At 40.5% G+C, this 24,329-nt stretch overlaps 1 protein-coding gene across 1 annotated transcript; it reads right to left on the bottom strand.

The window, feature by feature from the left end:
• Positions 1-7,964: 7,964 nt before the first annotated feature.
• On the bottom strand, positions 7,965-21,497 carry trappc3 (trafficking protein particle complex subunit 3). Its single transcript, XM_061742779.1, has 5 exons — positions 21,343-21,497; positions 18,921-19,018; positions 14,890-14,989; positions 11,501-11,683; positions 7,965-11,321 (listed from the first exon to the last, which is right to left on the bottom strand). Exons 1-5 carry the CDS (start codon positions 21,382-21,384, stop codon positions 11,202-11,204), a joined length of 543 nt encoding a protein of 180 aa, XP_061598763.1. The 5' UTR covers positions 21,385-21,497; the 3' UTR covers positions 7,965-11,201.
• Between the last annotated feature and the right edge of the window lie 2,832 nt (positions 21,498-24,329).

Raw genomic sequence — 24,329 nt, 5'->3', positions numbered from 1 at the left:
TCCCCTGAGGTATTATTATATATATATATTTTTTTCCTTTCCACTACTCACAGTTGTACAGCAGTCTTAGTGAAATCCTCCGCTGACAACGTTTTCCCAGAACTGGTGTTACCGCCAATTCAGTTAATGCCGGAAAACCAAACAAAGACTGACACAGCACTCCATCAAGTGGCTCGATGATGTCATGATGTCATAAATAGCCACTTTCTTCCCCGAACACTTGTCAGAGGTTGGCGGGCCATGGGCAGGTGTTTGTGTGCGTGCTGATCGGTGACACTTTTCGCAGGCCGAGCAGTGACATGCTGTGTTGTTAAGGACCCCTTTCTCCCTCCTGATGTTGTAAAGTTTTATTGCGTCACGCTGCAATGGAGGTGGGTGTGAATGGGGGGCTTTGTCTCTGAAAACAGTTCACTCATTTAGGATCCATTGCCAGGTTCACCCGAGCAAATAGAGCGTTCATGGAAGAGGTGTCGCCATCGGGCCGACCGGTGCCCCTGGCCTGAGGTGTTAGGTGTCAGTGCTCACCACTGCTTTTCTCCATGTTTTATTCCTGTAAGAGTTTGGGGACTACATGTAGTTTTTAAAGTAAAGTGTTTAGATGCTTTCACTAGGTCTAAACAGACGCTAGGCCAGTTTACTACAGAGCCATAGTTAAAATCCATGGATCACCTTCCACTTATCTGGGTTAAGGTTGTGGGGGCTGCAGCCCAAGCAGAGACCAGACCTCCTTCTCCACAACCATCTTCTCCACGTGGACTAGGGTGACACCGAGTTGCTGTTGTACTACAAATAAAATATGGTTTGGCATGGTTTTGGCATCGGCATCTTACTAAAATAAGCAAGAAATTCCCTGAATAAGATGTTGTAGATATATGTGGCAACATAATCTGAGTTGTGTTTTGGTTTCCTAAGCAGAACTCTAGATGACTTATGTTCAGTTTAGGCATTAAGGGTCTAATTAGTGACAGTCCCGGGATATGCAGAGGGCCCACCTACTCACCTGGCATGTCTCCACACAAACAGTGAGGTTTTAACTTGAATTTTATTTCTTGCTCTAGTGGAGTCTTCAAAAAAAGTGTCTATTGTAAACCACAGTAAAATTCTGCTGCATCACTGCAACAAGTTCTCTATAAACATGCTATAAATATTGTTGTTGGTGCTGGAAATCAACTTTTACTCCTTTCCTCCCTAGCATCTTTTACTCATAAAACTCAGCCCAATATTTAGAATACAGCCATTAATGAGACTCAAGTTAATTTGCAACCCAATGGTTTCTGAAATTATCATCATATCTTACCCTGTGTATGTGTAGAAACTGGACGGATGGATGAAAACATTATGCTTTTCAGCTGGATCATACCTAGGAAAGAGGTATAATATAAGTATAATATATGCATACATATGTGAATTTGGAGGAAAAAGACAGAGAATAATGGCAAACTTTATATGTATGTATGTACCGCATGTATGTATGTATGTACCGTATGTATGTATGTACCGTATGTATGTATGTATGTATGTATGTATGTATGTATGTATGTATGTATGTATGTGTATATATATATGAAGCCGAAACTAGTTAAGTGTAATTAGCCTCAAAGTGAGAAGAGATCTTTTAGTTTGGCCAGTCGTGGTTGTTTCTAGTGACATGACCCTGGTACCCCTCACCATTCACAGCCATTTAAGACAGTATAGAACATACTGTACTGAGCAGACTGCAACGGGACAGTGGTGGGCTTTATGCAATAACTCATACAGGAGCGTCCAAGAGAAGAGCCACAAGATGGCTGCAGAATTGCTAATAACAAGTTTACCGACAACAGCCATGCCCGTTCCTACTCCACTGGGTGTTTTTTGCTGATATTAATTTGGTCACTGCTCTCCTTATATGACACACTTCACTCCTCTGACGGGTTGAATGCCGATCCAGTGGTGTCGGGAGGCAGTTCATTCTGCACCAGGTACTGCTCCCTGGAGATCAAAATCAAATCCAGAGGAAGCAGAATAATTCTTTGTATTGATGAGGATAGCTGGTCAGACTTCTATTCTTCTCAAAGTTGCGATTGAATAAATTTAGACACATTCCAAAAGTCCAAGGACATTTTCAACACCTCATACTACAGCATTTGGCGCACCTGGTGTGTAATTTCTTTTGACAGACTCCATATTATGCCGTGTATCCCGTGAACTTCATTCTGGCAAAATCGCTATACATTGGAAGGTTCACGGATTTGAAAATTGCCTAAATTTTGCATTTTCGACCATTTTCTGCTGTTGTCAACTGCACTCAACTTACCCGAGAGACATAGATTAATTCAGCGTATTGCCGTGGTTACAGAGACAAGAAAAAGATGTTTAAGTTAGTTCCTACGGTTTGGATCCTGGATTCACTTCTGTCTTGATCTCGTGCTATAAAAGTGAACTGCCTACAATGAAGTGTCATCACATTCGTCTCGGCCAACGCATGGCCTCATCTTTCTCAAGACATCATCCTTTTGCACTTATTCACGTCTGCCAAGAAATAGATAAAGCAGAACGGGAGGAAGCGAGGAGATACAAAAAAAGAGAGAGAGGGAAAAATGTGAATGTTGGACGCATCCCTCACAGCTCAAGTTGTGCTTTGTCTTCCAGGACACATCTCAGAGGACACCCAGGTCTCCTTCACTTAGCTGCACTGGCTTTTATGTTCACTGAAAATGCTTCCTCCGTGTTTGCAGCATTGCCGTCTGCTAAAGAAACCAAATGTGGTATTATGGAAACAGATTGTTTTCAGTGATTAGGTTTCACTTTCCTTTGTTTCTGTGGGTTACAATTTTGGTTTAGATGTACATGTCTGAATCAAACGGCCCTTTCACGGATGCAAAAGAGGGGAAGTAGGAAATAATTGCGTGTTCACACAACAAAGTGACAACTAAATTGGTTCATGGCGACCGTGAAACACTAGAAAAACAAACCGACGTAGAGAGAATCGCAACTGGTGACAATCACAAACAAACGGTTCAGTGAGAGCAAAAGACCCCGTCTGCTGAGACTCTGGAGTTTTGAGAGGGAAAATATTCAAAAGGTGTGTCTGTTGTTGTAACATTGGATCAGAATCTGCCTGAACTTGTTTTCTTTTCAACCTGAAAAGCATGTGATATTCCTTTGACTGACTAAATGATGTCATTGCTGATAGTCAGGGGGTCAGACACCGACCCGCAACACGAGAAGACCAGAAACCACATAACTAGTTTCGACATCTCTCAAGAACTTTCCACCTCCTTGTTCCTTGTGAAAAGCGGGACACCACGGGTGTTTTGGCTGGGCCAGATTTATAGCAGATCCATGTACCACTGAACCTGGCCGTCTAAATCAGAAAAAGGTTTATGGGGCCCGCGGAGACGGAGAGAGCTTTCAGCACCTCCGTGTTAAATAAGTTAAGAAAACCCATCGGGAGGTGCACAGGTGAAGCTGATGCACACATGCACAAATGTTCTGGGATAAATCCTCCACAGTATACATGCATGCAGATACGAAAACATCCTGTCCTCATAAAAATTAAAACTTTTGGCACAGCGCTTGCATTACTGAACGAGATGTGTGGGGAAACGAGGAATTAAAATATTCAGCTGCATGTGTTTGGCGCAGATAATTGCCATTTGAGAATATGTCCATACATTATATGTTCAGTATATATGTATGTATGTATGTATGTATGTATATATATATATATATATATATATATATATATATATATATATATATATATATATATATATATATATATATATATGTGTGTGTGTCGATGTGTTGCATTTAAAAGACAGTTTTCTCTGTTGTACAGAAGTGTTTTCATACACTGCAAATACTCATTTCCTGCAGAAAACTCACCCTGTTAGTATGCATCATACTGGTGTTATGTCTTTTACAGCTGTCTTGTGTCCATGTTTTCCAATTTATAAATTCATACACCTGGGCAAGACGGACTTTCACAACACACAGCTGATGAGAAAAGTTCTTAATGCACTGAATGCACAGGCACTACATCTTTCACAGGTAACATTAAGTCTGCTTTGTCTCTCTTTTTGTGACCGTGCACCGACTCCTTCCCCAGCTCAGAGAGGAGGCATGTTCTGTGCACATTGGCCTGTCTGAAAAGTAGGACCCACTGCAAATCAGCCCCCCAAAAATGTGTGTCTTAGACCGCCAAATGTGCAAGAGGTCTCGCACTTGGCAACGATAAAAAGACTTTGAAATCGCTACAGCTGGGTGAACCTACCACCACGGACAACAGTAATAACAGCACGGAGAGACTGTACACTTGATGAAGTTATACCATGAGTGACAATATTAACAATAGTTCCCTTTTTCTTCTTGAAGACAAAAAGTTAAAGAGCAGAGATGATTAGTGGACCCTCAGCCACCACATTACAAGTTAATCTTTGCAAATTGGGAGCTAATTATAATAGAACAAATCCACTATTGTTATTACTGGCAGAAAGATGGAAATCTCCACCACTTTGCAACAGATTAAAATTTCTCAACAAACAGATAATCCCTTCTCCAGAGCCAACAGTAATTAACAGTGTTGGTTTTTAGTGAAATGTCTTAATAAGAATGAGACGGCCCAGGGTCAAACTCCTAAACACTTCTAATCCTATGTTTTCTCAAATGTATTCAAAATACAGTGTTAGCCTTGAATGCAACTTAAATTCAGAATGTAGTTCTGAGCATCATGTGACTCATCCCGAGGGCCATGACATGTTGAACCTTCTGATGAGTTGACGCTATTGTCAAGTTAATAAAAAGTGAAATATCCTGGAAGCGATGTTTTTTCTCAGCATGTCTGCAAAACACAAAGTAAGCCATGGTATCAGCGTAAAAGGATAGGCTGAGTAAAGGAAGGTGTGAAACTTATTATGGGTGGCAAGCAACATCTGGGTTCATAGTCTGAGTCGAGCCCGGAGATTAATCAGATGTCAGTTCCACAGCTGGCCACCGGGGGCTCCATAGCTAGATTTAGGCAAAGTTAATCAATCCAAAAGGATGCAGGTCAACCTGAAGGGTGTCTTGGCTGGAGGAGCCGGGAGACAGCTGTGTAAAGCCCTGAAGGACTGAGAGGCTGCGATTATTTAGCGTCGGTTTCTTGAGGGTCACGCTCAATTGAAGTTCTGGCCCTCATTTTATCTTCAAATATTCTTGTTTCCAGTCTTGTCTTAGTTTCAACATAAGAACTGAGAATGGATGTGCATGTTTTTAGGTAGTTAAGGTTGTAGGTCAATATGAGAGATGCCAAGCTAAAATAGCTAACTTGTAGTACGTGAGGTGTGGTGGAGATGTTCCAGGTGACATTCATGCTTTTGTGTTTTGTGTTAACCTGGGTTGGACAGAGTCAGATCCTATCAATATCATCCTGCCCAGCTGTGCATACACACATGCACACACTCTAACAAGATACAAGTGGAGACAATTAAGATTAGACCAACGTGGAAGTAAAATCTGTTATAATGCACAGGAAATGTTGTTTTCACAATTAAACAGTACATAAAACCGGTAAAAGAGCTCAAGTAAACAAAGAGTTAATCAAAACATGAGATCTAAATCCAAAATCAAAACCCCAAGACCACGACATGTGATCAAAATCAAAGGCATGAATGATTACTGCAACCCATAGGAAGCCTGGGTCATGCTAAAGGAAGATAATTATATTTCAACAATTTAGTTAATACACAAAATATATCAATATTTTAAATGAATTACTAATTTGATTGTTTGTTTTTTTTAAATTGCAGTTACATTTTCATGCAGCGGGAAAGACCATACAGCACATGTACTTAACAAGTTTATGCTCTTTTAGTCAGGAGTAAATATATATTTCAGTATACTCTGATTTGATCAAATGTTATCTTACTTTTAAAGATGATTCGGGAAAGTGAGTTTGTTAAAGCACTGAATATGTGGAGTTTCACTCACCCTTGTGGAGGAAAGTGAGCCGTTTTATCGGTAATGGTCCATTTAGATTTTTCTCAGAAACAAAGTGGGAGGAAACTTGCAAAAAGTGGTATAAAGGGTAATTTAAATTTAATGACATGCAACATTAATATTACATTACTCACTGTTTAGCTTGCTAACCAGAAAGAGAAGCAGTAACATGAATGTTTGAACATTTTTGGCCCAGGAGGAGAGAACTGGTCAAAGATTTTGACTCACCCACCCATCAAACACGAGACAGAAACAAATAACCTTGCAGAAGCAGCATAAGTTTGGATTGGTGTGTCTCAATGCCTTCCCATTACAAAAGCATGAAACTCGCATTCGCTGTTCAGGTTACAAAACAGAACTTGCTGAACTCTTTGCAGCCACTGACTTGTGGAAGATAAACTTCACGGGGGCAGATAATAAGGAACTTGATGAAGATGCAATATAATGCCTCAAAGCTGGTGTCTAGATGACTGGCGACCGGCCCAGGGTGGACCCGGTCGCCAGTCTGGTGAAAGCCGGGATAGGCTCCAGCCGATCCCTGCGACCCTGTGTATGTGGAGAAACTGGACGGATGGATGAAAAGCATTATGCTTTTCAGCTGGATCATACTTATTACTGCCTAGGACAGAGGTATAAACATATGCATACATATGTGAATTTGGAGGAAAAAGCCTGACAATAAATTATATATATATATATATATATATATATATATATTCATTTACTTTGATTCTGCTAACTTTTTCTTAAAAAGACTGCTCCATGCTGTTATATTAATGAAATCGAGGGGCAGCAGGGTCAAGAAAAGAGGTTGGGCAAATATTGAATATTGTGGGAAAAAGAGGTAGAAAATAAGAAGGGTCTGGAATGGGTAAAACCTGTACCGCCAGGGATGTTTAAAACCTAAAAGAAGAAGTAGATGGTAGGAAGAACAAAAAAGCAGGGGGAAATTGGTACCAGAGTGAAAGAAGCTTAGCTGCTCTCCTCCAAGAAGAAAGGAAAGAAGGAAAAACTAAACAAGGCTTGAAACGGCTTGGTATCATCCGGGCCATCCCTTAAATGCTTGTGGAACCAGCAGGGCTGCTGGCGCAACAGAAATGAGACAAAGCTTTGTACAAACTTTGTACAAACCCAACATGTCTCGAAAAGGCAAAAACAAGAATCTTATGACGCTGGTGTCTGTTACCTGAATCTGACCCGCGCTTTTATTTTGAATGTTTTGTTTTTGTGTTCAGTTCTTCCTGCCAAAACTACTGATGACCCAAACATAAGTCAGTGGAAACCTAATAACTTTTAATTTCCTCCTAAATATATGACCCACGCTAAATGGCTGAGTGAAGCATGAGTTATTAAATTTATAGTAAGTAGTCAACTGTTTGCAAATAGATGATAATTCATAATCCAAATGGCTTACAGATGCTGTAGCAGCTCTCAGCGGGCACTTGCTGCGACTGAATACCAAAATCAGCTCATAATTGCCTCTCGAAACCACATCCATATTTGTTTATAGAAGTATTTAGTCACATAAATCTGGAAAATAACATGTGCTCAATCTGAGAGAATCACATGGGGTATGTTAAGTTAGACAAGTGCTCTGCCAACTGAAACTACAAATCAGAAAAAGTTGGGAAAGTGCGGAAGGTAATAAATCACATTTTTTTTAAAGGTTAGTTAGGTTTTCCTGCATTTACTTTAACTTTTGTCTCATCTTAAGCTATATAAACCCAAAGTATGTTCATTCATTTCAGTTTTTCAGTTTCATCTAATCCCAAATTTTAGGCAATATGTTTTTTTTTTAAAAGGCGTGTGGGATTAGAGATCCAGAATCCATTTTTATCTAAATACATGCACCAAGACTGATGACGACAGACAATGTGCAATAGCATCTCTGAGCCAAGCATTCGCCATCATATTACATACTTGACTTTTGAGGACACGAGCATATAAAATTAACATTAACTTACAATATGTTGTTGGAATAAATTAATATGGACTAGATGATCTAAGTTTGAATGTTCGCACCCGAACCTTTATTGTACCAAAAACAAACCTCGCCCCGAGATGATCCCAACTAATCTGGACTCGAAGGAATTAAAACATTTATTATAGTCAGACCAATCCTTGGTTCAAATATTTTTTGGAAACAAGTGTACACTGTGTCTCTGGACCAGAGAGAGAGAAAAAAAGACTATCCAGACTATCAACACGCTTGTTAAATCAACCTCCTCTCTCTGCCATGACAAAGCCCAGGAACATTCACATTTTCTGGCATTTTAACAATTAACGCAGTCGTTTGCTGACTCACTGCATTCTCTCCAGACAGTGTGCTTTCCACTCGTCCTTCTCATGCTCCATCTTTCCGCTGAACATATGTAAAACACACACTCAGGAAAGCTGTGGAAGTCCTGGGTGACTGAATCAGTCCGCCGTTGTTCCTCACCAGAGGCCCGTTTCCCATCAGATGCAGAACATTTCCAAAAGACAGACTATTACACATCCTCTCTGTGATACGTGCAAGGCGGCTTTGCTTTTCACATATCAGAAGGTTATAACAAAGGGGGGAGAAAAAAAAAAAGGGGGAAAATTATTTAAATCATAGGCAGGTCTGGGAAAATAAAATGGGCAAACTACAAGTAACAGTTGGTGAAAATGGATGAAGTGGAAGGAGAAGAAAGGGATGCGGTATTCAATAAGTGCAGGTCAGCACCAGTGTGTGTGTGTGTGTGTGTGTGTGTGTGTGTGCGCCAGGCCTCGCTGTCACAGCGTGCCTTTCACCATTTGGTTCCCATAAAGGCCAGATGGAAACATTTATCTGGCTTAAAGCAGATCAGCGCATGCTGTCTCGGGCCTGTAACATTTGCTACTTGTTTTCCAGGTCTGCACTAATAAAGTTTTCTAAAAAATATAGGCAGCTGCAAAGAACAGCATTAGTGAAATGAAATATTTTTGCGGAAAGCAGTGAAGGGAAACACGGAACATACGGTGCCTGGTATGAGCGATGGGGAATGTCCCAGATAGAGCAGTTTAAACAAATACGAAAGGAGACAGACGGGGGGAGAGGAAAAACAATGGATAATAAAAAGCAGCATCTTCAAGTAGTTCTGCGTGGCTCAGTAAGACTGAAGCATCTCTATAACAAACTATTTTTCCCCCTCAAAGTGTTTCATTCAACTTAGGCTTGGGTAAAAACTGCAAAAACCATTAACACAAAACTCTCTCCAGAAATATTGGTGTTAGTTTTAAGAGCCGAGAAGAAAAATTAGCTGATTTGAATGTTTGGACAAAGTCCTCGGCGTGTCTTACAACCTATTTGTGAAGTAGGGCGGTGGTAATAAATTCATTCTCGCTCTGGCCTCCGTGCGCAGCATGTTGCAGCTATGCGCCTATGTATTTGTCAGGACTAGACTCCTGTGAGCATATTGAGGGTTGGCGCAGGCTTTCGCCAGTGCAGCTGTCTGTCCACCCCCGAGGTGGACGACTCCATGCCTGCCAAGTCATTGCACCTCTGTGCACAAAGAGGACTGTCATGTCCTGCTCGTCATAGGCCAACAGGGTGTACAGGTATGCGCGTGTGATGTGTTGAGAGTCTGCTCGGTGGCATGCAGAGGTTAATGTGCCCCGCTGGCCCTCTCAGGGCTTCCACTTTACCCTCCTGACCCCCTAAGACAATCACAGGCCGAGAAAGAAGCGGGCAGAGGCAATAAATAATAATCAGAAGTCCACATATAATACATTTTACGGAGTACAAAGGCAGCATGATGTCACCGTCTCTTTAATCTTGAGCCAAATCAAAGCTAGAGCCTCATACTGGCATGGGCCGGTCTCCTCAAATGCCTCGGATCATCTTTCCATATTCCTAATCTGAAAAAGCCTATTATTTATGTTTTCTGGCAGCTCCGGCCTCTCCTCCCACAAATAAGGGAATGTATTTCTACCGCAATATTCTCGGCCAAAAAGAGCTATACGTACATTGCTTCATCCTGGAGGGAAACGATCTGGAGGGAACCGTAATGCAGACAGCGACCTCTGGCGGGCGTCTGGAGGATTCCAGACGACGCTCCCGCTGAAGCCGTAAAAGCAGACATGGGTTGATGTAATAGCGGCTATAAAATAGGATGTGCAGGGCCTCTAGGTTTCCAGCAGCTAATAGCTGACAGTTTACTCCAAAAGGAAATCCCTCTCTGACAATCTCATCCTCCGGCTCCCTTCAGTAGCCTCGTGGGTTTGGTACCAGTGTTGTTCTGTTGCACACGAACACGCACGCACAAAAAAAAAGAGAAAAAAAAGAGAAAAAAGCATGGCTAATGTTCGCATGGTATCCAGACCAGATTCTTTTCCTTTTTTCTTCTAAAGTGGGCGCGGGAATGATTTGTGCATGTGCACATATGAATAGCTGTCTCTGTGTTCAGATATTGACGAGGTGTGCTCTGCGTCCAACTGGGACGTTCTGCTCGTTATTTCTGGGGTGATGTAAAGCCATTCACAGGTGTGACAAACACAAGCAAGCCCTTGGGAGCTTTTCTGCACGCACACACACAAATAACTTCCACATGCACCGAAAAAACACGGCAAAACTGGCATTAGGGTCTCTTATTGTTTGTCTCTGCGGAGCAGCTGCCGTGCGCTTTAGGAATACCTGAAATCAGAAACAGCAAGGTGGTAAAGAGGAGGCTGTATTTGTGCATTCTTGCATGAGTTTAACCCGTTCCTGGTCAGGCGTCACGTCAAAAACATGAGGAAAGCATCAGATGAAATAGATAGATCTTACTTTAGATACCCATCAATATAAATTAACATGCCAGGCAGTTGGCGGTAATACAGAATTACATTTCATTTTTTAAGGGTATGAAATAAAACAGATCCAAAAAAAGGGCAAACATCAAGGGAAATAAGTGTTTTTAAACTGGGGTTGGTGCCAGAAATGCAAAGAAAAAAAAATACAATACGTGGTCGCCCCAGGAGTGACGTCATTTAGGTACGTTCTTAAAAAAAAAAAAAGAAAGAAAAAAAAGAGTCTCTAAGTGGATCAGATGTCAGTGCCAATCTTATTGATTATTTCTTCACATACATACCTCCTTACTAACACCTCAAGTTGGACTAAAGTAAAGGTCCATCAAGCTGTTAGGATTTACTTTTCCGGTTCTTTCATGTGATGGGTGGAATCACGTCCTTCATCCTTTCTTTATAGTGTGAAAATGTTCATGTATGAATAAGTCCTCATTCAGTAAGTTTTGTTTCTCTCACTCATCTCCTGCAGGGAGGTTTTCTTCAATCCTCTTAATGAATTTCATGCGAATTTCTGTGACGTTGTCGCCTCTCAGAGTGTCGAGAACAAATTTCACATCCACAGCCATCTGGACCTAAATTTGAAAAATAAAATCAGGTACATTTCTAAGCAGAAACAACACATACTTGCAGAAAAGAAAACTATTTGTTTTACTTTTGAAGCTGCTACACACAGTAATTTGCTCCCTCTTTGGGATGATTGTGAACAACAACCTTCTCCATTAAATGAGGCCGTGTCTAGTGCTGCGTTTACCATCTCCAGGGCTCCTCTGAGGACTCCGCACAGCATGTTGGAGTAGATGAGCACGCTGTGGTTATCTGGCAGCTCCACAAAGTCAACCAGCGGGTTATTCTCTAGGATGAGGGAAAATTCATCTCCGGCTGGGCTCCAGTTCGTGACACTCGGGGTGACCCCCAGGTACATCTTGAATGCGACCTGCCAGACCGAAACATGGTGAAGAGACATATGGAAGAGAACACGGAGCAGACATTACTCACTGGAAAAGAATGATGTTTCAGTTGCACATTAATTCAGAAATGTTCCCCAAACTCTCCAGTTACCAGAATACTGTGTGTGTGTGTGTGTGTGTGTGTATATATATGTATACACACACACACACACATACATACATATACATGCATGCATATATACATGCATACACACACAGACACATATATAAAGTTACTATTATTCAGGCTGAGATCCAACAGGTGGAACAGTAATAATGAAAATATCTACAGTCATGGGTGAAAAATACGTACATCCAGGGAATCTGTTAACTTTCCATCTTATCTCCATGCACGCACGCACGCACGCACGCACGCACGCACGCACGCACGCACGCACGCACGCACGCACGCACGCACGCACGCACGCACGCACGCACGCACGCACGCACGCACGCACGCACGCACGCACGCACGCACGCACGCACGCACGCACCTCTTTGAGACAGTTCCCACTGCATTAAAGAATTTCATTAGGAAAGTATCATTTTATAGTATTTTTATGGTAGTTAATAAAACAGAATGGTCACAAGGAAAAGAAATAGGACTTTGTGTTATCCGTGTGACTGAAGCGTATACAGATCGTGCCAAGATCAAAAGAGACCTCTGCAGATAACTATTACGGCTGCTGAAAAGGTGTAGACACGCAGAATCAGCAAGATAATGTAAACGTCTGCATATTAGATCAAAGGATGGCCGATCAACATGGAAAAGGCCGTAGCTTTGGCCTGGATGTGCTCTGAACACAGCGATCAAAGACGGCGGCTTTTTCTTCAGTCTTCCTAGAAATGTTTGGATCCACACAAAGACGGCTTTTCAACAAAAATAAAAGATCAACGTCAAGCACAGAGGTGGTAACGTTACGCAATGTGTCAACACGTCTGGGATTTAAAGATTAAACAGGATGTGAGGCCAGAAGTCCAACAACTGAAGTTGAAGCCCAACGTGGACCGTGGGTTTTAACTACAGCAGGAAGAAAATAAACTCCATATTTCGATCAATGGCTGCCAGAATTTAAGCTACATGGGGATTTTATCAAGGAGCTACAAGATTACATAAAACCTGCGTCTTTTCAATATACATTGAGGTCTGCACCTCAGCGTACATTAAACACACTAACTCAGGTGAAGCAGGTTTTTCCTCAATTCGCCTGAAGAAGCAGTCAAAATAGACACTGTGCTTCAGCTATATAAGTACTTCAATGATATTAAGCATTTCTATGAATCGTGGGGATGTTTATTTGTTCCTTATATCTTTTTTGCTGTGAAACAACCATATATTAACATGTTACTGCTTTCATCTCACAGTGGGAGCGCTCTCACCTCATCCATTCTGGAGCGTACTCCAACTCTGCAGCTTCCATGCTGCGTCTTTTCAGCTGAATGATTTCATTTGAGTTTCCTCTTTATACACATTAAAGACTATTGTGTGGTGCAACCTAAAGTTGACAGATTTTGCAAACTACTGTGGACATGCAAACCGACATTGCTGAGACAGAATGGTGTAAATAAAACGCAGAAACACTCGACAAACCACAAATGTTTAGAAATTCAAGCTTAATGTACAAGGTTGCGAGTACTCTCAGAAGTACTACCTAGCTATCAGGTTCACGTTCAGGGGGGAAATATCTCATCTGAAACTCTGTGTAACCCCTGGTTCCTGCGGTGAAATGGCCGAGGAAAGGAGCTTCACAAGGTCTCTGTGGTGGAAATCCACTCACACAGGGAAATTAAATCAGTTGAGTCCAATTCTGCTGCAACAATAAAACCCAGCAAGGTGATGTGAGGGGAGATTGTCGGTTAGAATTAGACCAACGTTAACCACTTCAACAGATACTAGATTTCTACATGACCGTAACTGAATAAACAACTTAAGACATTTTTTAGAGTTTAAAAAAAGGTCAAAAGACTTCATAACGTAACACAATAATTTATTGCACCATCCAAAACACTGCCCCATGGTGCCTCTCGATTTACTGTTTTCACCCTTCATCTCCGTGAGCCAATTCCCTTAACCAGAGTGTTGTTACATCTGTGGAATAACTCACAGCAAGCAACAGAAATGCCTAGAAAGCAGCAACACCGAGCACAAAGTCCCAGAGCTGCCTTCCTGGTCCGTCTATAACCCTATATCAGTTGCAACGTTTGGATTTTATTTTTTATTTTCACATCTACAACTGATTTCCCCATCAGACTTGACTGAATATCAAAATGCAGATTAGTGCGAAGACTTAAGGACTAAAAAAGCAGAGGGAGAGATATGCGAATCCCAATTTCTCTTTGACGAAAAGTGCTTTAAAACATTTCAATGACCTCGTCGCACATGTGTTGAAAAGTGGAGTGAATTGCTTCGGTCTGTTATTTGCTTTGGAAAGTGTTTTTAGACTTAAATTGCAGGACTGGGTGTAAATAAACAAATGAAATAAAGGGAATAAAAAACATTAAAAAAAACATAAAAAACATAAAACATAAAAACATTAAAAAAAAAAACATTAAAAAAAACTAAGTACAAATTTCCTTAATGACATAAAAGTTAAATTAGTTGTCACAAAAAAACATATTTAAAAGGTCAACCTCAATAAACATGCGTCCTACAAAAACAGAATTAGTATAGTTTCTATTTGACAAAAAGTGATTAACATAAGAAGCAAAGAAGAATGTAATCTTATCTTAAAGGGAATAAAAAACATAAAAAAACATAAAAAACATAAAACATAAAAAAAAACATAAAAAAACAATAAGTACAAATTTCCTTAATGACATAAAAGTTAAATTAATGGTCACAAAAAAAACATATTTAAAAGGTCAACCTCAATAAACATGCGTCCTACAAAAACAGAATTAGTATAGTTTCTATTTGACAAAAGGTGATTAACATAAGAATCAAAGAAGAATGTAATCTTATCTTAATGTTTAAACAAATGCAGGGCCCTTCAGTCTACGTACTTTCAGCTTTTCTGATGTGCTCAACCACAAACATCAGTTCTCCCATCCCTCCTCCAGCTCTTTCACCCATCATGCACTGGGATGTTTTGATCATTTTAATCTGCACGGTCTGTTATTCCTCCTTTTCCATCTCCCTGCCTCCTTGTTGGGAAGCATCCACAGTCTGACTGGTCTGGAAACTTCCACTTACCTTAGCAATGACATCAGCTGTTTCTCGGAAATCCTGACACCTGCCGATGGTGGAGCGTGACAAGAAGTCCTCAATCAGACGAACTCCTATGTTGTAGCCCCTAGGTGACAAATATTCATGACAAATTAAGAAATTCCTTCTCCTCGGGGGAGAGCCAGAGGACAGAGAAGGAAAAGTGGGCTAACCTTTCAAAGTATAGCCAAGACAAAAACAAAACCCTTATCCTTAAATGTAAAATGTTGGTTCACACAGATGATGCTTACAAATCGTAAAAACTTTGATTAAAGAGTCAAGGAAGGTTCGGCTGTTGAGTCTGAAGTTAAATGATGCATCACCATCCTAACATGGGCCGTGTCTGACCTCGGATGGCAAATGGCAGAGTAGATGTGTTGCCTTCTAAGGACAGTGAAGACATGCCTGATCCTTACTTAAGATTGCAGTTGCTGCACAACCAGAGAAGCAAAGTTCATCCAGTCCAAAGTCCCGTCAGCTTAACAGAATGTTTTGAATTTTTCCAGCTATAAATCCATGGTTTTGTCTAAACGTTATTAGATGGGATTACTTATCCAGCTTGGCCTTTGACAGATTTTTTTCTGCACTAAAAATATGTATAAATATTTGCTTTCCCTTATTCCATTTCTTTTAGATCCAATGGTGTGAAAAATGAAATTTTATTAGGCTGCATTTCTGCTCAACAGAGAAAAGCAGAATTTACCGGGTTACTAGCAACAGCTCTGGAACCAAAAGTGTGGAAAAAAAACATTTTGTTTCTTACTTAAACAGACAATAACATTTTTAACATGCTGAAGAACAAAAATATGACTTTTGTGCTAAATCACAGTAATATAAATGCAATAAACTCATAATACACCTTCAGGGACATTAGGTCAGGGATGAACACCTGCTTGGCTGTGTTGTCACAAGGTTAAAAAACGGTTAATAGAAATGCTATGAAAATAGATGGTTTTATGCATTTGTGCAAAATAAAGACATATCAAACTAAGCAAACAATAGCAATAGTGCTGAAATGACATGCGGGCGTAATCGATTACACAAATGTGTTGATGAACTTCTCTACTAGAGGTGGGAATTTATGAGATTTTTACGGTTCCAATTCCATTTTCGATTCCCTTATCAATTCTCATTTGGAAAAAAAGGACAACAATGAGGAAAATGGCACTAATATGAATAGAATAGAATAGAATACTTTATTGTCACTATACATGGGTGCAAGGAGATTAAAAGCAGCATCACCTTTCCAGTGCAAGACAGTGTTGAATCAATATACAATATATACAAGAAATATAAAATAATATAAAAGTATTGCACGGTAAAAACAGTAATTCCACATGAAGACATTCACATTCTGTTCAGGGCGGTTTTGGCTTTAGGGAAAAAGCTGTTTTTCAGTCTGTTGGTTTTGGACCTGATGACTCTGTAGCGTCTTCCTGAAGGCAGCAGGTCAAGCAGGTCAGAGCCGGGTGGGAGCTGTCTTTTATGATCTTATGGCCCTTTTGCACTAGTACCACCTCAGCTCGCTTCTACCCGCCACGCCCCCGTCTTGCGCTTTTCCACTACGGGCCAAGGCGGGCCGAGCCGCGCCAAGCAGATACTTTTTCTGTAACCATTCTGTCGAGGTTCTAACCGGGCTGAGCAGGGACTATTTCTGACGTCACCACCCTCCACGCCACCGATTGGTCGGGGGAGGGGCCGTCAGACGTTTGAATCAGGAAGCGGGAGTCAGCACGAGCGCGACTCGGGGCTCGCAGTGATTTTATTATAAAGCGCAAGCGTCTGTTTGTTGATCCAACTCTGAGGTGCAGATGTTCATAAACCTGGTGGCTGAGGAGAGAATTAAAAAAGGGATGTCGAAGGGCTGTTTTACTCTCAGCCGCTCGCGGCTCCAGCTGATTTCTCATCTGCGCCGACATGAACAAAGTGGTTGCGCAATCGAGTACGTCACAGCAGCTTCACCCCAACCTGCCCACTTCTCACCTGGCTGTGGAAAAACAAACGGGGACAAAACGGGTGGAGGCGTGACGAGCCGAGTCGGGCTGAGTAAGTACTAGTGGAAAAGCGCCATTAGTGGCTCTGCTGAGGCAGCGAGAGGTGTAAATGTCCGTCAGGGTAGGGGGGGCAGCCGATGATCTTCTGCTTTCACCTCTGGAGCCTTTCTCTGTCCGCAGCAGTGCAGCTGCCGTACCAGACTGTAATGCAGTACGTCAGCAGGCTCTGGATGGATGAGCGGTAGAGGGTCAGCAGAGTCCAGCTTGTATCTCCTGAGGACTCTCAGGAAGTGCAGTCGCTGCTGAGCCTTTTTGGTGATGGTTGTGACGTTCTCAGACCAGGAGATGCTGTTGGAGATGAGGAGGCCAGGACACCGGAAGGTGTGGACCCTTTCCACTCTCTGGCCGTTGATGTAGAGGGGGGCTGGGTCGGTGTTCTGTTTACTGAAGTTGACGATGATCTCCTTGGTTTTCCCGGTGTTCAGAGTGAGGTTGTTCTCTGAGCTCCAGGCTATCAACTTCAGGACGTCCTCTCTGTAGGCTCCTCGTCCCCCGAGTGCTGCTGCGGTGTCTCAAAGCGAGCAAAGAAACCACTCAGCTCCTCTGCCCGTGGCGCACTCATGTCTGCGGTTGTCACTGCCTCTGAAGTTAGTGATGTGTTGTATTCCCCGCCACACCTCCCGAGAGTTATTACTGGACAGGTGGGACTTTATTCTCATCCTGTGGTCCGCTTTGGCTTTCTTTATATGATAGGCAGTGTTCATTAATTAATTAGTTGCCTGCAGTATTATTAGCCAAGGACATGCTAACGTGGCTAATGCTGCTGGGTTGAGAATTACTGAAGTTAGTCCGGAGCAGATCAAAAACGACACTCATTGATTGTTATTCCATACTGTGTGGCAAATGCTTTTGCAAGTTGGTAGTATTCCCTCCCTTTGACGAAATATTCACTTGGCAAGTATTGGAAGTTGCCCTGTTGTCATATTTTTTACTGCAATGTAACCAGATTTTTGAGCGTTTATATCGCTTGGGCACCAAAAGATTCCAAGGAATTGAAACACTGGGCACCGGTTCCGAACAAGAACCGGTTGTCGACTCCCATCCCTATTCTCTACAGTCTATAAAAACATTGTTGCATCTGATCACAACAAAAGGTGAAAACATGGATTCTAGGGAACAGCAGGAAATATTGTTTATTCATGAAACAGTGCTTTGCAAATTATGGAAGATGCAGTTAACATTCACACTAGTATTAGAGCGATGTACGGAATTTGAAGTTAAAACATTCTGGACCGTTGTGTCAAGCTGGCAACAAACTACTGTAAGTTCTGTTAACTTGCTTGTTCCTTTCTCACACAGGAATGTTAAACTATAAAACTCTGACGTGGAGTTTTGATTTGTTTAGTCTGTTATCAGTCCTGCCTCGTTTTTCATTAATATTATTGGATTTTATTTAAGTTTGAGAAGATTTTTGTTGAAGAGTAATGATCCACAGAGCAATGTTTAACTGTTTAATAGATATAGAAATATTAAGGAATTGAAGGAGAGTGAGACATAAATTATTTGTTTAAATTTTGGATCTTTTATGCCCTGTTTCAAATTTGATGCTAGTTTTATTATTTTTAAGAGAAATTGAAACAAAAACATGTTGGTTGCTCTTTCTCAGTTGACATTTTCTTGCACTTGATTTTTATTTTTTATGTATTGCCCCTGGGTGACTTGAACTTTTATTTTGGTGGATGATACATCTGGTTCCTGAATGCATTACTTTGCAGAACTTTATTAATCTCACTTGATTTCATTTTAAACCACGATTAAACGAAACGAAAACCTAGATAAAACAAAAAATGTATTGACTAATTGAAAAAAATAATAGCTACATTAATCTATATTTTTTTAATAATCATATTGTGACAGCCCTAGATAATAACAGGATCTAGAAGTGCAAACACAAGCACGTTTAAAGGCATTCACACCATTGTTAAACTACAGATGAGCAAAAATGGCAAATAAAAGTGTACTTACATCTTGTCCAACTGTTTATTGACTTCCTCGTCATTTTCATAGTCTTTACAAAGCTGAGTGACCAGCGCTCCGTAAGTCAACGTGAACAGCTCAGAGTTCTGAAAGCAGAAACACAACAAAAATATCATACTAAGTTTTTCATTTACAAGCAAATGAGCAACATTTTTTGATAAGTGTGGCAAATGCACATGATATTCTAAATACAGACCACTTAAATAATTAAATAAATAAAATCCTTAATGTCCCAATAACTAAAATAAACTATCAACGTGGTTGAGGCGTTGAAACTGATGTGAGATTATGGACAGCTCCTGGTGCTGAAAGGAAACAAGGTGACAGTAGAAGTGACAAAGTTTATACAAACAATAGTTCTTCATTTCCCTTCGGCTGTCTCCTTCAAGGGTTGCCACAGCAAATTATCCACCTCCATCTAACCGTATCCTCTACATGCTCTTCTCTCACACCAATTAACTTCATGTCCTCTTTTACTACACCCATAAATCTCCTCTTTGGTCTTCCTCTAGCCCTGCCAGGCCGTTCCAACCTCATCATTCTTCTACTCCTCCTCGGCACGTCCAAACCATCTCAGTCCGACTTCTGTGACTTTCTCTCCAAAAATCTAACATGTGCTTTCCCTGTGATGTACCCATCCCCAATCCCACCCATCATTGCCACTCCCAAAGAGAACATTGACATTTTAACCTCTGCTGCTTTCAACTCTGCTTCCTCAGTGTTCAAAAAAATGAATACTCATTGTTCAAGTAGTCACAAACGCTGTTGACATTACAAACAAACAATTTATTTTTTGTGCGAGAGTCACCATTTTCAGTTAAGACATTTCAGAGTAGATGTCTTGATGACTCCGTAAATGTACCAGCTACAACATCAAAAGAAATCTTAACAACTACACTGCCAGGCCAAAAGAATCACCAGCCTAATTCAAAGTTCAGGTAGGAAATGTTGGAAAACCCAATAGTTTGAAGTAAAATGAAAATGTATTTTATTAATTGTTTGCAATAAGGACAATTCCATGAAATACAGCAAGTGAAAAAAATTAATAAAATCTAAAAATATCTACCGAAAACTTTTACTAAGACAAAATAGGTATGATTTTCTCATTGAGGGTACCAGAGTGATCTAAGGTTCAGTAATTTAACCCTATCCGATGCAGCGAGGAGGTTTCCATTCCTTAAGAATGAAACTGGAGCTTCGAAATACTGTAAGATCATCACTGGATAAAGTGTTCAAACCAAGTGTGATTATCTGGGGTTGCTTCAAGCGGTCAGGTTTAAGTTCTGCAACAATATATGCCCACAGGTAGTAAGCTACCGGAATATGCTGAATCACCAGGTTTTTTTCCATCAACTTGATTGAATAGGAATCATTTGAGATAACGATACCAGGATTGTTCATGCTCAAATAAGGAAGCTGAGAATGACATAAAATATCCTTTTCTCACATAAACTCACCACCTCAGAGTTCAGACATTACACAACCCATTCAGACTATTTTACAGGACTGTCTCAGAAAATTAGAATATTGTGATAAAGTCCTTTATTTTCTGTAATGCAATTATAAAAACAAAAATGTCATACATTCTGGATTCATTACAAATAAACTGAAATATTGCAAGCTTTTTATTATTTTCATATTGCTGATTATGGTTTACAGTTTAAGATTAAGATTCCCAGAATATTCTAATTTTTTGAGATAGGATATTTGAGTTTTCTTAAGCTGTAAACCATGATCAGCAATATTAAAATAATAAAAGGCTTGCAATATTTCAGTTGATTTGTAATGAATCCAGAATGTATGAAATTTTTGCATTACAGAAAATAAAGGACTTTATCACAATATTCTAATTTTCTGAGACAGAACTGTAGATTTCCGTGGTCAGACTCCTATAATCGATTACAAGAGCTTTGTGACAATTAGTGCCTTCTGCATGGAGGGTACAATATATCCATTTACTCTTCCCTTGGTTTAAAGTAATACAAATGTAATTTCCTGACATTTGTGCCATAATGTAATCAGACAAATTTCACAATAATAACATTAAAATGAGTGACAGCGATGAAAGAACTGGAAACCACTTTTCATTCACCTTCATCCTTAACCAGATAACAATTACGTTTGGTATATTACTCTATTTGTCCCTATTGACTAATTACACATACAACTCTATCTTGATAACCTTGCACTTTTCAGAAACATCAGTAACTGTTTTGTGTGTTTTCATCTCGTTTTCCACATTAAAGTAAAACCTCGAAGGCCCCAGTGAATGAGACGCAATCGTAACTGGTTAGAATCTGAATAGAGACGTGAATAGTAAAGTAATGTAGCAGTTTTCCCCAGCAGGATGTTTGTATTCGTTAGCACATCGCTAGTGTGGCCGGCTAGTCCGTCCTGCGGAAGTTCCTACCATCTTCTTGCTGTCTGTAGTTCGGTTGGACTGCCTGGACATTGTGGACAGAGTTACAGGATTACACCCGCAGTGACTCGAGATTAATCCTTTATTTATTTTATTCCGGCTAAGCGTGTATTTCCGTAATCGCCTCTGCAGTCACACGCTCTGACGTCACACGAGTGAGACTGAAAACGCTTTTCCGGTATTCCTTCAAACTAAAACACTCATGTAGTACTTTTTTTTTTTCAATTATATTTTTATTTGTTTTTAGCATTTTAAAGACATACAGGACAAAAACAACAAAGCAAAATCAAAACAAAAAGAATAAAAGAAGAAATGGTTACCTAAAGTAAAAGGAAAACTTGTAAACCAAATACATAAATAATCAAATCAAATAAACCATGGTCACAGTGCATAGTATATGTCTCTTTTGTAGACTTTTGAGTCCAAGCATGGCCAGCCATGCTGGATGAATGTCAGAGGTCCATAGCGGTTGCCATATTCTCAGAAAAACATCACCCTTATTTTGAGTGTACGTGCGTTGTTCCAAATGCAAATTATCATTCAAAGTTTGTTTAAACAGGTTAAATGTAGGGGGTTTGTGCTGGTTCCAGTTGAGTAGGATGCATTCCTTCCCTATGTAGGATATCATAGCAATCCTCTTCGTGTGTGTGGGATCAGTGTCTTGTCCAGTTCTGTACCAAAAAGGTAACGAATTGGTATACAGTCTAATAATAATAATAATAATAATAATGACTTGGATTTATATAGCGCCCTTCAAGGCACCCAGAGTGCTTTACAGAAATCATTATTCATTCATACACATTCTCTCTGGTGGTGGTAAGCTACGTTTGTAGCCACAGCTGCCCTGGGGCAGACTGACAGAAGCATGGCTGCCATATCGCGCCTAACGGCCCCTCCGACCACCACCAACATTCATACACATTCACACGCATTCACACGGGGCAAGGTGGGTAAGGTGTCTTGCCCAAGGACACTACGACAGCAAACTGGGACAGAGCGGGATTCGAACCGCCGACCTTCTGATCATTGGACGACCCGCTCTACCACCTGAGCTACTGCCGTCCCGAAGTCTAGTCTAGTGGGGTCTCTACAACCTTGACAGTTAATGTAATACATTTTTCAAGTAATATGGGGCGTTTTAAGAAAAAATATGCACTTAAAATAAGATTCGTAAACATCCTTTTATTTCTTTTTCTCTGTGTATCTTCTTTGTTTTGTTTTACTCATTGGTCGCTCAGTGTTCTTTGATGAAAATGTTCTTTTGGAATGTATAATGTGCCTTGTTTTTTTGTAAAAACAATGGGAAAATAAAAAATAAAAAAAGATTCGTAAACATATATTGAACGTTTTGATCACAGTTTTATAGACAGGGCCTTTTATGACGAGAATCAATATATACCATCCTTTATTTTTTAAATATTTTTTTTATTTGCATTTTTTAGAAAATAAAAGGACAACAACAGAATAAAACAGAATTTAACAGAATAAAATAAACAACAAAACACTCACACATAAACAAAAGAAATCAAACATTATACATTTATATCACTTTGTCAAAACATATAAGATTTAATTCAGAGGATATCCTATATACACTACATGGACAGAAGTATAGACATATTCGGAGACAAAACATACACAAAAATCAGATCAAATTAGGGCTATTGTTTGTTGTGTACCTCACCCATTTTCCCCATCTTTCTTCAAAAATATAAACTTGATTTCTAAGTCTCATTGTTATTTTTTCCATTCCATATATGTAATTTACAAGATCCTTCCATTTAGAATGAATTAAATTATCATCCTTTAGCCAATTTCTTGTAATTTATTTAATTAATACGGAGCCCCTCTGGTGACATTTGAAAAAAATAAAATAATGCGTGGCCACGAGATAATCAATGCGTGGCCACGAGATAATCAATGCGTGGCAACGAGTTATTAATGCGTGGCCACGAGTTAGTAATGCGTGGCCACGCATTATGTATCTCGTGGCCACGCATTATTTTACTCGTGGATGGCATTATAACCTACTGTCTGGACTTCGTGGATGCAACTTCCTTGGTGGGATGGTTATTCATCATTAATAACGGTAATTATAGTCTATTTATATTAAAGAGCAAGAGTATTGTCATGGCGAGTGTAGTAATAACATGTGACATTTGAAAAAAATTAAATAATAAGTGGCCACGCATTATAACTCGTGGCCACGCATTGATTATCTCGTGGCCACACATTGATTATCTCGTGGCCACACATTGATTATCTAGTGGCCACACATTGATTATCTAGTGGCCACACATTGATTATCTCGTGGCCACACATTGATTATCTCGTGGCCACACATTGATTATCTTGTGGCCACGCATTAATAACTCGTGGCCACGCATTAATTATCTCGTGGCCATGCATTGATTATCTCGAGATATTAACTCGTGGCCACGAGTTATTAATGCGTGGCCACGCATTATTTTATTTTTTTCAAATGTCACCAGAGGGGCTCCGTAAATGAATGCAACTCTTAAAACTAAAAACAAGTGAACACCCTTTATTTTGAAGGAACTCGTCTGGCTTGTTCCGGCTTGTAAAGCCGCTGCCTTGCTTCTCTGGGCACGTCATACCTGGAGCATTTACCTTTGGCGCCCTCTGGCGGTGCGGAGTTTAACGACAACGAGTTTAATAAGTAGTAACTTTGTAATCGGCCACACGATGGCGGTGTTTGTGTGTGTGTGCGGGTGTGTGTGAATGGGGGAGAGTGGGGAGCGAGCGTGACTCCGTGATAGGTTGCAGATGCTTCAAAGTGGACACACTTCACTCTGAATCCTGGAAATCACATGGTGTTTTTCCTGCGCGCCTCGGATCAGCTGGTTGGCTGAACGGCGTCTGGTCCCACCGCGGTCACACAAACTCACCGCCTTTCCCGTCTCGGAGGAGGAAGAGGAGAAGAGGAGAAGAGGAGGAAGAGGAGTAAGAGGAGAAGA

This window comes from Cololabis saira, chromosome 15, assembly GCF_033807715.1.
Source record: "Cololabis saira isolate AMF1-May2022 chromosome 15, fColSai1.1, whole genome shotgun sequence".
NCBI lineage: Eukaryota > Metazoa > Chordata > Actinopteri > Beloniformes > Belonidae > Cololabis > Cololabis saira.
Note: the sequence above shows the minus strand (reverse complement) of the source record. Positions and strands in the feature narration are given on the sequence as shown.

Bases quoted from the DNA above. Each gene is read 5' to 3' on its own strand.
- trappc3 (XM_061742779.1), bottom strand. From the start codon at position 21,384: ATGTCCAGGCAGTCCAACCGAACTACAGACAGCAAGAAGATG. The intron at 14,990-18,920 runs GTAAGTACACTT...TTTGTCACCTAG, and splicing joins AATAAACAGTTGGACAAGAT to GGGCTACAACATAGGAGTTC. The intron at 11,322-11,500 runs GTAAACGCAGCA...TTTCAAATTTAG, and splicing joins TCAGAGGAGCCCTGGAGATG to GTCCAGATGGCTGTGGATGT.